The sequence below is a fragment of the Sinohyriopsis cumingii genome, chromosome 1 (genome assembly GCF_028554795.1).
Source record: "Sinohyriopsis cumingii isolate HCF-2022 chromosome 1, ASM2855479v2, whole genome shotgun sequence".
In the NCBI taxonomy this organism is placed as follows: Eukaryota; Metazoa; Mollusca; class Bivalvia; order Unionida; family Unionidae; genus Sinohyriopsis; species Sinohyriopsis cumingii.
Genome location: NC_142961.1, coordinates 5530056 through 5548300, shown reverse-complemented (window position 1 = coordinate 5548300; position 18245 = coordinate 5530056). Strand labels below are relative to the sequence as shown.

At 34.0% G+C, this 18245-nt stretch overlaps 1 protein-coding gene across 1 annotated transcript; it reads right to left on the bottom strand.

Moving 5' to 3' along the window:
- Positions 1-1462: 1462 nt before the first annotated feature.
- On the bottom strand, positions 1463-10163 carry LOC149806351 (uncharacterized). Its single transcript, XM_089951881.1, has 5 exons — positions 10052-10163; positions 7398-7507; positions 6307-6501; positions 4853-4945; positions 1463-1955 (listed from the first exon to the last, which is right to left on the bottom strand). Exons 2-5 carry the CDS (start codon positions 7495-7497, stop codon positions 1801-1803), a joined length of 543 nt encoding a protein of 180 aa, XP_089808007.1. The 5' UTR covers positions 7498-7507; positions 10052-10163; the 3' UTR covers positions 1463-1800.
- Between the last annotated feature and the right edge of the window lie 8082 nt (positions 10164-18245).

Here is an 18245-nt window from a genome sequence, read left to right as displayed (position 1 = left end):
TATTCTTATATATTATAATCTTCAAAAAATGCATCATATTTATGTATCTTTATTGAATGGTTTTTAATTCTTTATTCTATGCCAAATATCCAGAGAATAGCTATAGGAGATAAACAAATTCTTGATAACCCAGTAAATAAATACTTTGATATACGTAGAAAATATCCTGAAATGTCGAAGTCATTTTTTAAAAAATTCTTTTTCTTGGGTGGGTGGGTGGGTGGGTGGTGGAAGTACCGAGAATTATCGTATAGAAATTTCAAAGTGAATCCAATGTTATATTGAATCAGAACTACCCGTTCAATGACTGGAACATCGTCCGTCAGATCATTTATAGCAATGATGCATTACTTAAGATGAAAATTTCAACATAACATCATCCGTCAGATCAATTATAGCAACGATGCATTACTTAAGATGAAAATTTCAACGTTACATTATCCGTCAGATCAATTATAGCCATAATGCATTACTTAAGATGAAAATTTCAACGTAACATTATCCGTCAGATCAATTATAGCAACGATGCATTACTTAAGATGAAAATTTCAACGTTACATTATCCGTCAGATTATTTATAGCAATAATGCATTACTTAAGATGAAAATGTCAAAGTAACATTGTCCGTCAGATCAATTATAGCCATGATGCATTACTTAAGATGAAAATTTCAACATAACATCATCCGTCAGATCATTTATAGGAAAGATGCATTACTTAAGATGAAAATTTCAACGTAACATCATCCGTCAGATTATTTATAGCGATGATGCATTACTTAAGATGAAAATTTCAACGTGACATCACCCATTAGATCAATTACAGCCATGATACATTCTTTAAAATAATTGTCATATTGTAAAAACATTACTCTTAAGTTGTACGTTATGATTAAAAGATAAACCTGATATTTGGCTTAATTCCAATGAAAGGTATGTCCTTGTATATATGTATGTGCATATGTATGTGTTTATATATAATGTTATGTGTGTTTGTGTGCATTTATATGTCTGTGTATGTGTTTGCAGTTTAGGTATATATATGTGTGTTTATGCATATGTATTTGTGTATGGATGTGTAGGCATCTCTCTCTCTCTCTCTGTGCGTATATATATATATATATATATATATATATATATATATATATATATATATATATATATATATATATATATATATATATATATATATATATATATATATATATATATATATATATATATATATATATATATATATATATATAGTGCTGTGCTGTTACATATATTGTATGTTGCTGTTGATATCTGGTCTGGAAACAATAAAGCAATAAAGATATAAATACTTCGACAGCTATATTGATAGAAAGAACTCGATATTAACTTTCGTTCACCGTTTTCCTTATAGAATGGCATTGTAAAGCAAACTGTGTATCATCAGTGCTTTCCCAAATTTAATGTATATTTGGAGTGCGTGAAAAGAATTTTGTTTTCACAGTAAGGACTTTTATTTATAAAGAATTTACAATAACAAGGATGGTCCATGTTGTTGCTCTTCCAACGACTTGCGTTTAAATATCTATGTTAAATAGAAAAGATCATTTGTTTGGTTTGTTTTATATATAAAAAAACACACGAAATAGTCAGTGTCTACTTTGAGCTGTTCGCTTTTTGTAAGACAGGAAATATGGAAACTTGTCCACTTTTTATGATTTTAGTCATAACGTAAGAGTTTTCTTTATCCAAATTCTATCAAGACGGATAATTTTTATACCAATAAGCAATTCGTGTATTCCAAAGCCCATTGTTGCAATAAAGACATCTATAGCGACAGGCATATTTTCGGGACGTTCACGGTAATTCCAACTAAAACTAACTTCAGAACAAAGCAGACTTTCCCCTCCATGATTCCCACATCATGAAGTCCAGCACAAAATTTAAAACCGAAAATCTCCAGGCAGAGGTCCTTTTCCGGAACTAAATAAATAAATAAAAATAATAACTCATTTATACATTCATTAAAGATAGATAGATAGATAGATAGATAGATAGATAGATAGATAGATAGATAGATAGATAGATAGATAGATGGATGGATGGATGGATGGATGGATAGATAGATTGATAGATAGATAGATAGATACTTGTGCCGGTGTATAACGACCACTCAAAACACCTTACAAATGCCCTCTTTACCACAACGGGATTGTTACACGGAGGCATAAATGGACTAAGTTACCTAGAAATGCTTTTGAACGCAAATTTTCAAGGCATGTGATATCTCTATGGTCGATATATACATGGATGGCTCGTAAAATGATAATTGGATATTGCTAAGGGTTTTGTAGCATTTTAGATAAGACAAAGGAAAAAGAAGGAAGAGTTTAATATTATTGACAAGCTTGTGTAATAGAAAACAAGCAAAAAATAAATCACTATATATATATATATATATATATATATATATATATATATATATATATATATATATATATATATATATATATGTGTGTGTGTGTGTGTGTGTGTATATATATATATATATATATATATATATAGAGAGAGAGAGAGAGAGAGAGAGAGAGAGAATTATAAATATACACCAGACAGAACGGAAAGTGCTATCTCTGGATTCCTATAATAGTGGGCAGAATTAATATTTTAATACAATTAATACTATCATACAGGTTAGAGAATTTTTAATTCTTACTCTATGGAGATTCGAACCCAGGTCCGCGGGTAAAAGAAACCAATCGCCCTGCCTGCGCACACGTGCCCAAAATTCCCTCACGACTAAGCAGACATCACCAAAAAAAATGAAGCATTCTTTTATAGGAATCCAGGGATAGCACTTTCGGTTCTGACTGGTGTGTATTTATAATTCTCTGTAATTAATTATATATGCCTTGATTTCTTTCATAGGAATCCGGAATGACTGTGTAGATACGTGAGAATTAATTCGTCATGCGAGTGTGTCTGCTACACACGAGTGCATATAACACTGATTGAGTAACATCAGTTTTGGTGATGTGTTCTTATGTGTGTTTGTGTGTGTGTGTGTGTGTGTGTGTAGTATGTACGCTGTATCAATGATATACCACGAGATGTATAAATTATTCATTAAAAGGAAACGACGCTTGCCGAGTTTTCTTTTAATGAAAAAATTTATACGAGTGGTATATCATTGATACAGCGTACAAACTATACATATATTTCATTTATATCACATACAAATACATATATTTGCCCTTTGAACGGAATCAAGACTTACTACAGGCAGCTGTGTATTGATCGAGTGAATGAATTCCTCACATCCCCGGGTGTGTCCGCTACAAAATGTAGTTCTCTGCTCTTTGTGGCTATTCATAGTCACTTTTGGATTTTGATAAGTTGATTGTTATCTTTTTCTAGTTTCTATTTTCTTCAGATTGATTAAATCCATATAATACACACTTATGATGTTAACATGAAAGATGGTTTTAATGATGAAAGTACAGTACTATAAACACTTGGTTAGCTACGCCATTCACATGAACGCTTAACCATTCACGTACTAGAGCATGGAAATTAATGGGGAATAGACATTAAGCGAAGTGACGAACCAATAAGAGGTAATTAAAATATTTTAATATATTTACAGTTGATCGAAGTCATTATTCTGCTTTTGTAGCAGTAATACCGACCATAAAATTCAATCTCTCTCTTTAAAACTCTCTCTCTCTCTCTCTGATCCTTTGGTCGGGTTGACTTAACTTTTACCATTATTCATAAGTCCAGAGACATCATGGAATGACACAAACGAAAATCCTCTTCGCTGGACATTTTACAGATTTTAGCCTGTATCTTGCTACGATGGTCCAGAGATAGAGAGAGAGAGAGAGAGAGAGAGAGAGAGAGAGAGAGAGAGAGAGAGAAAGAGAGAGGCCTTTGGACATTTTAATATTTAATTAATAATAATCGAGTTTTAGAACATTATGTTATGTTTAAGAAACAACAACAACAACAAAACATTAAAAATACATCAGAGTATGCGTACCAAGTAACCGAGAAATTTACCGTATAATGTCGACATGATTTGCAACTTTATATCATTGATAAACACTGTATATAAATCCCAAGGAAAGTGCACACATATCGTTACGACGAACCATATTTTTGTAGGTTACTTGGTGTAATTTCTATTTTAAGTTTTTAATCCAGCCCAAATTCCTTTTCTCCCTCACTCCACATTTCTGCGTAGATTGTCCGTTATGCATGAGAGGGCAAGGGGAACATAACGCAGAAAGGGTTGTGATGAAAATGTGTACCGTATTTAATTAATTTAGAAAACGGGGATTAATAATACTTTTTATCGTTATTTTCATATGACACCAATGATTAATGTGTGGAAATTGATCATTGATCTAGAATCAACTGCAGACGCTGGCGAGGATGTTTATTTATGCGTATTACTGCGCCATGGGCCGATCACAATTTCATATACTAATAATACTGGTATATTAAATTGCTTTTTACCATCACATTAAATGCCATGTTATTTTAATGTATATATAAACTAGCTGAAGTTATAGTTAACTTTTCATTATAATTGTACAGGAACTCTTGGTGCGGGGCTGTGTTATTATGTGCAGATGATTGGGTATCTCTGATTAATGATACGAGATTAACCAAACGCATGCCGTGTAACACCTGTTTTCAAGACTGAAAAGAATTTCTCTAAAAGTTCAATGCAGAAAATAATTCTACTTTTACATATATTAAAATTAACTTCTGTGGGAATATATATATATATATATATATATATATATATATATATATATATATATATATATATATATATATATATATATATATATATATATCTTTGCGTTTACCTGCCAACGTCTTGCAAAGAAGTGGAATTCCTGCGACCTTAATGCAAATGTTGAAGTCTTTCGTTCTTTCCCGATAGGTTATCGCGACGCAAACTGTAACACAGGAAGAGATATGCCAATAAATTGCCATATTGAAATAATACAGTGATAAGGAATGGGTCTTGAATTTATCTTTAATGCAGAAAGAAATTATAGGAAAGTTGTCGTTAGAATACAAACCATTTTACATGTATGTGCATCTCGGACTTATTTTTTTTCTTAACCCGATTATTGCAACTAATTAAACTGCGAACATTAAAATCATTCATGCATGTCATGCTTTCTATCCTTTTTGACAATTCCTCATAAATGTCACTGAAGCTACTTTGAAAAAAATCAGTAAGTAAGCAGTTAAAATTTCGCATTGATCATTATTAATTGAAGATAGAAGGAGTCTAAATTAAACATATTTGATTAACAGAAGGTGATACTAACCACTGCGCAAGTGTCAATAGTGACATCTACATGCAACAACTATAAAACAAAGTAAACACGTGTTATGTCTGTCCATGACGCTAAAGTCTCCTACACATTCAGACGAAGACCGTTCCGGTGGCCTAGTGGTTAGAGCGTCCGCCTCGGATGCGGGAGGTCGCCCAAGCCAAATCGTACTAAAGACTTACAAAAATGGTACTAAGAGCTGCGTCGCTAGGAGCTCAGCATTAAGAGATTAGTGTTAGGATTGGTACGCCAGGTGCCATGATAATGTGACTGGGTGGGACATCTCGCTACATGTTTGCGGCATGATGCCCCAGTGCTAGACATCGCTATACGCTGCCACACTGCAGACATCGTAGCGATATAACTGAAAAATTGTTAAAGCTACGTTAAAAATCCAATTCACACACACATTCAGACGAAAATTAACGAAACCTGTTGGAATACTTACTCCACCCTCAAACCCACCTCCGATATAACTTGTAGCAATATGTGTTTTGTTTCTAACCCAATGCCCCCCCCCCCCCCCGCTATATATATATATAATACAAATAATATTATCATACAGGTTAGAGAACTTTTAATTCGTACTCTAAGTAGATTTTATATATATATATATATATATATATATATATATATATATATATATATATATATATATATATATATATATATATATGTGTGTGTGTGTGTGTGTGCGTGCGTGCGTGCGTGCGTGTAATTCTTGAGTTATGACCCAACTGTAAGTCCCTGGTTGTTACATATCAACGATAGCCCTAAAGCCTCGTACAGTTGCATATCTAATGTAGCTTGTTTTCACTGAAAAATAATATATCCGCATTTTTGAATTTCATGTACAAAGTTCCCAAAAACGTAGAAGATATGAATGAATAAGTAAGTGAGGGGATATGTGTTTTACAAACGCTGTCTAGTTGTGGACATCACCGTCATTGTTAGCCTATCACAGATTGACTTACTTTTTCCCAATACACAAACTGAACAAGTGCTGCCACTGCAAGTCGTTAAGTCCTGGAAGCTCGATGGGAACTGAAATAAGTTGCCAATAGCTTCCATTTGTTCTTTCTGGTTGAGTGCACCAAATGTCGCACAGATGTTTTCAACATCGTATGTAGTTATCCCATCACTTTCTTCCAAGATCAATAGCTCTTTTACTACAACGAAACGGTGAGCATTTTGTTAAAAATTCATTTTGCATTAACATTTAAAAAATATTGGTGTTCATAATATACTGTCTTAATATCGAATTAAATCAGCAAGTCGAAGCTTCTGTCTGGTAAAAATGGCGATCTTTCAGATTTGTGGCATCTTCATTCAAGAAGACAAATTTGGTATTTTTTAAATTACCAGAAGTCCATCTTTAAATTCCTATATCCTGTAGGAGCTAATGTCCTGATTCAAAATGTCCTAGTTTTGTCCGGTTTGTGTAGTAAAACTGATTTTCCATCTCACATGAATGGTGGCGATGGTGGCAACGCCATACCTGGTTTAGTCTTTGTGCATGTATTGTCTCTTATTTTTGACACAATTTGTTGAGGGGTGTACATATATATATCCTTAGAATATTATTTATAATTGTCTTATGTAGCTACAGTTTGAAAAATTTTGATTAGATAGAGTTCTTTGCACGATAGATTAGGGGACAAAAATAATTATTTTTATTGATGGTGTGGAAAATAAGAGGTTGTGCAACAATGACAGAAAATGAGGCTACCATTTCTCGACAAGGGATTTATTGTTCTGCAGTGCAAAGGATAATAAATCAATTTTTGAGAATGTTTTTCATTTTTGACTGCACAACGTCCGAAACTGTAATGTTTTCTCTACGTTTTACTTTGACACTCAGGGAAAGTCCCTTGCTCTTATTTGAAATAGCTGGTCATTTTCTTGGGAATTTTGCTGTTTTGAAGGATGATAGAACAAAAAAGGGAGACTATTCATCGGACCTTCGTTTCTAAAACCTAAATAAAAACGCAGCATCTTTCATGTGTATGGATAAATACGGAATATAATATACAGTATAGAAATGTATGTATATAAATAGGAGTACCTCTCTTAGAATCTTCCTCAAATTCCTTTTTCAATCCTGTGATTGAGGATGCCTGAACGCTGACCAGAAAAATGACTACAAAGGGGATTAAGGTTGTCATGACTGGTAATCTGCAAAGATAAAGAAATGGACATATGAGAAATAATAATAATAATAATAATAATAATAATAATAATCTTATTATAATTAGTAGGAATAATGGTAATACCATCAGCATTTCGTTCGGTTTCTTCATCATTAGCACCATACTGTCTAAATTTGTATCTTCATTTTCGACGTCGTTAGCATCATTAGCAGTAGCAGCAGCATAATCATTACCACCACTACGAGCGATGTGAAAGATCACAACCTCTTTATGGTCAGGACTAGAAAAGACAGACTGAAGATACACCGTGCTTTATCACGTACTCATTTTGTGCTTACTACCTCTTCATGGTTAGTATTAGCAGCAGAGGAGGCGAACAGACTCTTTGCTAAAATGTAACTTTGAAAACTAAAAACCTCATACGAATTTTTAAAAAAAATATAAGGTCACCAAAACCTCTAACTTTACCGAGAGTTTCTCTCCAAGAGTCTCTCTTGGGGGTTAGGTTTTTTTTGTTACTTTATCATTGTCGTTTGTGTTTTTTAAAAAGTATATGTTGTCGTTTACCCACCGGACATCTAACTGAGGTCGCGCCTCCTCTGCTGCTATAATTAGATCATTATTTATATCAATAACGGCACCTGGTGCTGAATCTTATACTGCTAGATTAGGTCGAGAAAGATTAGAAGCAATCAAAAAGTTTTTGCCCATTCGTGATTCTCTTAAACAAAAACAAGAAAATATACTCGATAATTCTGAATCCGCTGAAACATTCATCAGACTTGGTGCAGCGGAGATATGGATATACTTAGATTTAAAGATTTCTTTTCAAAAGCACAAACTACCCCACACGGATTTATAACGATAAATTTACACGATCCCAGAACAAGATATCGTGTAGGTCTCGATAAAATATTTGGTTGATAATTATAGCAGCAGAGGAGGCGCGACCTCAGTTAGAAGTCCGGTGCGGAAACGACTACATATATGCTTTTTAAAAAACACTAACGACAACGATAAAGTAACAAAAAAAAACTAAGCCCCAAGAGAGACTCTTGGAGAGAAACTCTCGGTAAAGTTAGAGGTGTTGGTTTAGCGTCAGTGACCTTATTTTGTTATTTTTTGCGTATGAGGTTTTTAGTTTTCAAAGTTACATTTTAGCAAAAGGTCTGTTCGCCACCTCTGCTGCTATATTGCATTCGAAGACCAAAGAGTTGGTTTATGTAAGGAAATTGCATGATTGTCTGAAAAGCAGCAATACGAGTAGCCTATATTTTGAGAATTTCTAGGTAATAAGAGCATTTCTAATCACTAGATGGAAAAGAAATTCTCGTTCCTGTCAGTTTCCTTGCTCTTACATATGTCCTGAGGGGGGATCGATGCACGTAACCATCATTATTTACAGACCAAACTGTAGATAAATATATGCTCAGAAAAGAACAATTTGTAGCTACGGCTGTAGTGGAAAGCAGTTATCGCTGCCTTGTTTAGAAAAGTAACGTTATTACAGAAAAAGAAAGTTTACGCAAATTCATGTCTATTTCAAACACTTATTCCCCGTTTAATGAAAAATATCAGAATTGCAAAAAGAAGACAGAGTTGATTAATTCAAAATACCTCGGATAACGTGTGCTCACTGAGAATGATGCCTGACGAGAGCTCAATGGGTAGCGTAATGAGATATTTATGGAAAGATCACCAATTAAATTTTGTTTTCTGACATTTTGTACAGCAAGATGTTTCGTCTACTATTTTGGGTTTTAAAGTTGGCGTATTTTACTTGGAGATTGTGTAGTTTAATGTGTTTTAGTCATATTGGAAACGAATTATTTTAATTTAAAATAAGAATGTATTATTCAAGCAGGATTAATCATGGTTATATTGTTGAATATAGGCCATGTCAGTGAAATCCCATATCTCTTATTGTTCTTATAAACAAAGTATATATGTGCATTTCTTTGAACTGTTCATGTATCCAAACAGATGACAAGCAGCTTATTTCTTATTTCATTAAAAGCACATACATTACTCACATGACTGGCACGCAAGTGACACATTTGGTCAGATTGCTATTAACTCAGACATACACATGTACGCCTATGTTTGACGTACAAATTGCAGTCACGCCCTTTCTAAAGGATTGAGAAAAAGTCTTCAAAGATAAATATTGAATATATCCCACATTTGGATGCTGACATCAGCGTAGTAATATCTTTGTAGTCGAATCATAAGTATGTTGCAAACGGGGGCGCCCGCAGATTTATTTTCGACAGGGTGCAAATAGAGGTCAGCTATTAAATTTTAAGGATGTACGCCAAAACATGTTTAGTGGTGTATTCGGGGGAATAAATGCACGAATAAAGAGACATATATATATATATATATATATATATATATATATATATATATATATATATATATATATATATATATATATATATATATAACATAGATACTGTGACGGCACGAATTAATGACAGAACATTGATGGATTAAATGTATAATCAGATAGATACAGACACGAACGAAGAGATACAGACAAATAAACCTTTGTAAGAGAGAGACTTACCAGTACAGTTTCGACGATATACCACTGGAAAGGGCTCTTGTCTACAGATGGCCTGTGGAGCCCTTTTATACACTGTTTTGATCAGATAGGCTGGGTGTGTCAACAAAACACTTGTAAATTACAAGTAGCTTCTTCATATACATGTTTGAACTTTCATTTATGCCATATGTAAATCTATTCAAAACCACGAGAACATATCCAAAAAAGAACTCAATTTGCCAATAGGTTAACTAGCAATTCATCATACATACAGATATAAAACCAAATGCACAGTCTCACTTATTGTAGAACCCAAGAGCATAACTGTATAAGCTTATTGATCAAGTCTGAGCAAAGTCTGATCAAATTTCGGTCTCCAGGGTTGTTACAACTAAAACAAATCCGACATAAAGTTAACTCATAACAGAAACAAGTTCCTGATCATAACCAGAATTGGCCAGAGTCTTAATGATAAAAGACTATAAAACAAATCCGATCAAAATCTGATCCGACAGAGGATTCTTTGATTATTAACATGCTCATCCGGTTAAAATGCATTATCACCTCATTAAAATGCATGGATCACCATCATAACCGTATTTGTCAGAGATCTTGATAAAAAAAATAAACCCATTTATTAAGTTTGATCTAATTAATAAAGCCTCTCAAATATTAACTGAAACATAACTTAAACTGATTCATTCAGACTGGTGATATGGAATACGTAATTATGAAAGCTAAGACACAATAACAGAACTAGGATGAAGGTTACTTTCCCATCAAATTCGTAAACAACTTGGTTCAAGAGATTCTTAATTTTTAAACATAAACAGACCTTAAACTCGCGATCTGTAAGCATGTTTACTTCCAATGATAATGATCTTATAATAGTATCTAAAGTCATAGACAAGTATTAGCTAAAGAAATGTTCTTTATGAAAAAATGATAGTAAGGTAGGACAACTCCTGCCATCAGCTATGGGCAAAGATCAATTGCACAATACAAATTAAATATAAATAACAATATACATTTAAAAGTTCATGGATAGACACAAGGGGACGACAAGAATATTGCAGTCATGTAATAGCACAAATACCATCTTCTTATTTCTTGTAAAACAATGCGTTTTTCAACCTCTGAAACTTTACAAATACTTTGGCCTGCCGTCTCGCTAAATACTATCATTTCGAGGTTGATATCATCGAATTTTGTGTGAAAACTCCTTTATTCGCATCATTTGAACTGGATGTAGCTCATTTATTTTCAAACGTCTGCATTTAATAGACTAGAAAGATATAGACTGCAATCTTGCCATCTTCATGAGCCTGTTTGTCCTTCAAGATACAGACTGGAAGGTCTTGATGATCATTTCAAACATGCTGTCCATAACCTCATGACTATTGAATTCAGCCAATGAGAAGCCGCTTGGATTTGCTTGTTCATTTGTAGAGTCTTTGGGTCCTTGTGACATGGCGGTAAATAAATTACTCATAGAGTGCTTTGCCAGGAGTGAAATGTATCGAAATGTATGGTTAGCTTGGGTTGGTGATTATTAGGCACAGGAACACTATGAACGTTGTATCATGTCGAGGCTGGTAAAGTGCCTTGCCTAAGGACAAGCGTCTGTAACTGAGTTGGTCTGATCGTACTATCAGAATTGAAGTGGCGCCCTTTTGGTCACGAGTCCAAGGCATCCACCACTGAGTTGACGACACCATATTGTCGATGTTTTTCTTAATTAATTTGTATAAATGTTATCGTCATGAAGTAGAGATTTGAACGCAGGATGAACAGCAGGACTCAAATTAACCGTATTTTGTTCACGAAACACATGTCGAGGCCATATGTTTTCAACATGGATATATCTTTTTGGGATGCGTCCCAAGAGGAGGAATTTGGTATATTGCACATCTGGGGAGAGGGAATGCATGATGTGACCAAAAAGAGACAAATATAGCATTGGAAAATGCAGGTAAATTTTTGATTATTAGCATATTTTTATTTTCTGATGTTTGAAATATAAGATTCTAACTCTTTATCATTTTTTATCTGTCTCAAGAGTACAGTCTGATATGCAAACGTTGAAAGTGTCGCAAGTCATGTGCTCAATTAGAAATGCAGCTTTAATATTCCGTCATGGAATCCGCACTATAGATGTACGACTCAAATATCATCGTGTAAGCCAGTCAACAGGATTTAGATTTTAGTGATAATCTTACTTCATATTATCATTTTCCTACAAGAATTATGTATTATCTTGCAATGTTGGTTGTAATTCAATAAACACGGATGTAGGTAAACTGTTATTGTCCATTTGTCAGCCAGTAATCTTTCAATAAATTAAACAGTCTCAATCTGTCATCACTTAACAAATTTCTGTCCTTTAGCCAGGTAAGCACTGCATAACATAACGTAACTTGTAACTTTACAAGTCACGTGCCCTTTTACTTGCCTTTTATACCCCCTTGTGAAAGAGACTGTGATATATAAAACAGTAATGATGATGATGATGATGATTACTGTGATGCTTTTATTTACATTTGATATATTGTTCCATTTTTGCATATACTCATTGTAATGTTATTTGTTATTGAAGAATAACTTAAGAAGGCGATCTATACTAGTTATTAATTACAATACATCAGTACAGTTAGAAAGGGGAGAAAAGACTGCCCTGAATGTATTTTTCCTATGGAACTTAAGGCCTTGTGAACATATAACATAAACCAGCTGTTGGTGAATATCAGTTCAATTCAAGTGTGGAATGTCTGATTACTTTTACTGTCAAGTTATATTTTAAAGTTAATTTTAAGGAATTCTTAGATTTTTGCAATTACTTGTTTGATTATGGGAAGTAGGTCGTGGGGAAATATTCCTTAGCCCGAAATAATTAGCCAGTTACTAGAAGCAAAAGTCAAGGAGTGAAGTGTTAGTGAGTTCCATGATACCATGGTTTACTTTTGGTGAATTCAGGTCAGATCCGCATGAGTATCCCTGGAGTTCAATAACCCCTATTCAAATCTAGTTGTGTACATTGGTTGTGTGACTCCCCTGAAGTTCAATAATCCCTATTCAAATCTAGTTGTGTACATTGGTTGTGTGACTCCCCTGAAGTTCAATAATCCCTATTCAAATCTAGTTGTGTACATTGGTTGTGTGACTCCAGGTGCAGTATTTATCATTGGAGAAAGATAAACTACACAATGGAATAAACGAGAAGGGACTGTTCCGTTGTCGGCAAATACCATTTATGTTGCCATGGTGGCAAATGTGATGCAAAGTTACAGGCGAAATGTGGCTTTAAAAAAAAAAACGATTTAACGGGCGTAAGGTGGCGTAGGAAAAATAGTTCCCTGTATTGGGTGGACGATTAATAAAGTTTTACGGCGTGAAATGCTGACGGTAGGGAAAGTTAATGAAGAGAAGCCATGCAGTTGTGCGATTAATAAACATTTGGGAAGTTGTGAGATCTGTGGTCTTGTAGTAATTATAGCAAAATTATTAAAGAATGGACACGTTGAACTTTCCAATTTACAACAGTAGTTTTATGGAAGTCTTTGGAATATGGAGAAACTTATGACTTCTAGCGGAATCGCTCCAGGGTTTGACATTGCTCGGTCGGTAATCCATTGGATGGATTGTTACACTATTATACGTGGTCGATGCAACTGATGAAAAATACAACTCTATTTCATGCTGTAATTTTCTTTCCTACCCATTGACTAATCAGTGTTCTGTTTATGTTAGCGATTCTATTATAACACAATGTGAATTCCTTCCGTATAAAGGAGAGGAACTTTTCACATTGTTTCCAATCCTTTTCCAAAGATATTACTCTCGTGGCTTTTGTAATGTATGTTCAAACTTGATACAAATTTACGTCTATTTATAAATCAACAAAGCAAACTACAAGTTATAAAAGAAACAGACAAACACAATTTGGAAAACATTTTATAAAGGTATTAGCAATGAAAAGTTGTATCTGCCTAATTCTTGCGTTATTTTCTTTTGTCTTACAAAAAAATGGTATTTTACATTTAGTATAGTCGTACTAAATAGAGATCATACTAAAAGCATATACTCTAGATAATAATTTAACTTTAACATAATTGATATAGATAGTGGTGGTGTACTTCAAATTATTTTCATGCTGACGATCTATTACCAGACAATGACTGAAGGCCCAAAATAACGAGTGCATCACACCCCGGATAGTGAAGTCGCTGAGGTACTTATATTGCCTCTCTCATAATTGTGGAACATTTTTATAAAAATTACTCTCTCTCTCTCTCTCTCTCTCTCTCTTTCTCTCTCTCTCTCTCTCTCTCTCTCTCTCTCTCTTTCTCTCTCTCTCTCTCTCTTACACGCGCAGACAACGTTTTTTCTGCGTGTGGCGTTGGGTGTGTGTGTGTGTGGTGTGATCACTGACGCTATAGGTTGGTGTAGGACAGAGGAAACTGTACATGTATCAAAATAACAGCGGTATTGCTAAGAAAGCACAAAGAATTAATCTAAGCGATGTCAGGAGGTGATGCTTAACATGGAGGTTGTATCTCTGAAGTTTTATCTGCTACCAAGATGCTTTCATGCCAGTAATAACTTACGGAAGTGATCATTTGCACCTACATAAACAAAATGAAGATGATGATAAGGACGATTATATTTTGTTTATTCATTTAATTATTGTTGTCTTTAATCTTTATTATTAATACTAGTAGTATTAGTATTAGTATTAGTAATAGTAGTAGTAGTAGCAGTAGTAGTAATAGTAGTAGTAATATAATAGTAGTAGTAGCAGTAGTAGTAGTAATAGTAGTAGTAGTAGTAATAGTAGTAGTAGTAATAGTAGTAGTAATAGTAGTAGTAGTAGTAATAGTAGTAGTAGTAATAGTAGTAGTAGTATAATAGTAGTAGTAATAATAGTAATAGTAGTAGTAGTAGTAATAGTAGTAGTAGTAGTAATAGTAGTAGTAGTAGTAATAGTAGTAGTAGTATAATAGTAGTAGTAGTAGTAGTAATAGTAGTAGTAGTAATAGTAGTAGTAGTAGTAATAGTAGTAGTAGTAGTAGTAGCAGTGTTACTACTGCTATTATTTACGTATTCATTGGTTTTTGGAGACAAAGTATAGAATTGCGAAAGGTCACATTTCACCAGCAGTGGAGGCAAACTTATGCGATGTTTGAAATCAATCATATATCCTACTGAACATGAGTCTAAGGTCTCAAACCACTGAACTCCTACCACCATATTGTTGAGATATGTTAAAAACGCGGAACGATCTTTTTTTTTTTGGGGGGGGGGGGGTAGTCCCTAGAGGGGAAGTATGGTGAGTTGCATGACTGAGGAGAGGGACTGTCTGATGGGTATGAAAAGTGACAAGCTTGACATATAAATAGGCATGACAATTTTTTTATTTCAGCATATTTTTATTTTGGCAATGTTAGAAGAAAAAAAAACATTCTAATTGTCTGTCCCAAGCGTTAATTATGGTATGTAAACAGACGAACGTCTAGCAACTTCTTTGCCCAGTTAGGAATGCAATTTTAATTTTCCGTCGTCATAATCGGCACCATAGATGTGCGACCGCAAATTTCTAGGTGTAAGTAAGTAGAACAGGATTTAAATCTCAGAGAGAATCATGCTTTATATTTCCGACAATAATTCTGTATTATCCTATAAAAGTGGTTGCAAACAGACATGTAGGTACACGCCAGCTAGCCTTTTGTCGGGCAACTATCTGTATATCAAGGAATTATTCTCGACGTATCAGCACTTAACACATTTCTGTCCTTGACACATGTTTTGCAAGGCATACTTTTATGTAACCTTGGATCTTTGTGCGAAGTTATTCACACTTTTCTTGACCTTTAAATCCCTTGGTGAAAGAAAATAAAATACCAATGTCGAATTCATACTTTCAGTCAAGAGAGTAGAAGACAGTGAGGGACTTAGACTTTGTCTAAGAGTATTTAGAACATCAGAAATTTGTTGATGAAAATGAACCATCAATTTATCTCAGGCAAACAAAAAAGTGCTCTTTATTTTAACGGAATCATGACATATTAGCATGTATACAGTCTTTCTCCAGATTATTTCTTTGACCTAACTGAACAAAAAAAAAAAAAAAAAAAAAAAAAAAAACATGAAATACTGAGCCGTAATCTCCAATCAAGAAGTAAATTCGAACTCCAGATTCCGTGATCGAAAACCAATCATTTCAAAAAGTTTTTTTTTTTTTAAATGTATCAGCATTTTCCTTTAGGAATTCTTACCCCTGAGGATGTATTAGTCAAATTCCATTGCTTCGTTTAAAACTTCATTTAAGAATTTCTCTTTGACCATCTGAAATGATATATTAATGTCTCCCAATACAAAATTTTATAATTCTATCTAGAGATAATCTGTGCATGTTTTATTCTACCTATGTATATATGACATGCTGAAATGTGTTTACCTGTGTATAGTATATTGTTCATATATGTACCTATTACCCACAGTTACAAATATTATTTCATTATTATATTAAATCTGCTTGAGCTTCGTGGGTGAACATACCTGAGTGTGTATGTGACTTTTCTGCAACATATTCTATTAACATCTAAGAGCAAATCGCATATGGGTCTTTGATGACCAAATGTGTTATCCTCGCTAAATAAGAATTATTATTACTATTATTATTATTATTATTATTATTATTAATGAACTATTTCATTCATTTCTTTGTGTATTTATTTACCTTATATATTCAACTACGCAACTAATTTGATATTGTCACAAAAACTTGTATGTATGTATGTATGTATGTATGTATGTATGTATGTACGTAAAAAAAAACCCCATGAAATACTGAGCCGTAATCTCCAATCAAGAAGTAAATTCGAACTCCAGATTCCGTGATCGAAAACCAATCATACGTACGTATGTATGTATGTATGTATGTATGTATGTATGTATGTATGTATGTATGTATGTATGTATGTATGTATGTTCCCAGCTCTATCTGTCCAAGGTTTAGTGCTCCAAATTTGACAGAAGTCTGCTCCATTGGCATTTGACGTATTCCCGGTTTCAGCTCGCCGAATTGGTCGTTATCCGGGTCTCTTACTGTGTCACTCTAGTCATCAACCAGATTTTGCCACGAGTTGTAGACTGTGTCATCGGCTGTATCATATTGTCTCTCGCCGACTGGTTTGTATTTTGTTTCGTCGACTAATAGTGATCTGAGTTGTGGTCGGGGTCGTCCCCTATTCAATATTCAGCACAGGGATACGTACAAAGACAAAGTAATACAAAAGAGAGCCTGTGCTGCGTGAGGGGAGGGTGGGAGGAGCAATTGATTTGTTTTGTTGTTGGTTTTTATTTGGTTCGTTGAAATTTTCAAAGTGTTTCGCTTTAGTATAAAGGGGCGATTCTTCACAAAATTTATATGTATGAGGGGGTGGGAACTAAAATAAATGTCGGCGCCACTATAGAACATTGCCCCCCCCCCCCCGCCTAGAAGCCTCTCGCCGCCAACGTGATGAGGGATATTGAAAAACAACCTGTATTTTTTATGAGGTCTGATTAACAAAATATATGTGCTTACTTAACCGGCCTTTATTCTGGATCGACGAAAGACCTAATTCTAAACCTTTATGTGTGTATGTGTGTGTGTGTATATATATATATATATATATATATATATATATATATATATATATATATATATAATAAACTGACAACGAACAGTGAGACCAGTATCTAGCTGGCCTGAGCACTTTGGACTCTTTAATGAGTCTTTTTCAAAGGCAAATGCAAAACATAGACAAGACAAACAAGTGAAACAGAAAATCGGTTAGGCTTGAGAAACTTTACATGGCTGTTTCTATAGGAATTCAACCTTTTAACTTTATTATGTTTCAACTAATTTATTTCAACTTGCTGCTGATACTGGAAATTTTTGTATTGACCTAGAAATTAATGAGCCATAACAACATCCGTTAGTTTATGTAAATTTAAGCAGCAGGGAAGCTGAACAGACCTCGGTGCACAGACCTAAAAAACCTTTCTACGAAAACTTTTCTCGTAGAAGCCTTTATTTTCATTTTTACGGCCTTCTACGAGGGTCAATTTTCGCATATAATAGACCCTATGCATCAGGACGCCCCCCCCCCTCTAGTGTGTCATAAAAACATGATACCCCAGACAAAAATAAAATTTTTCTCACCAAAGGGAA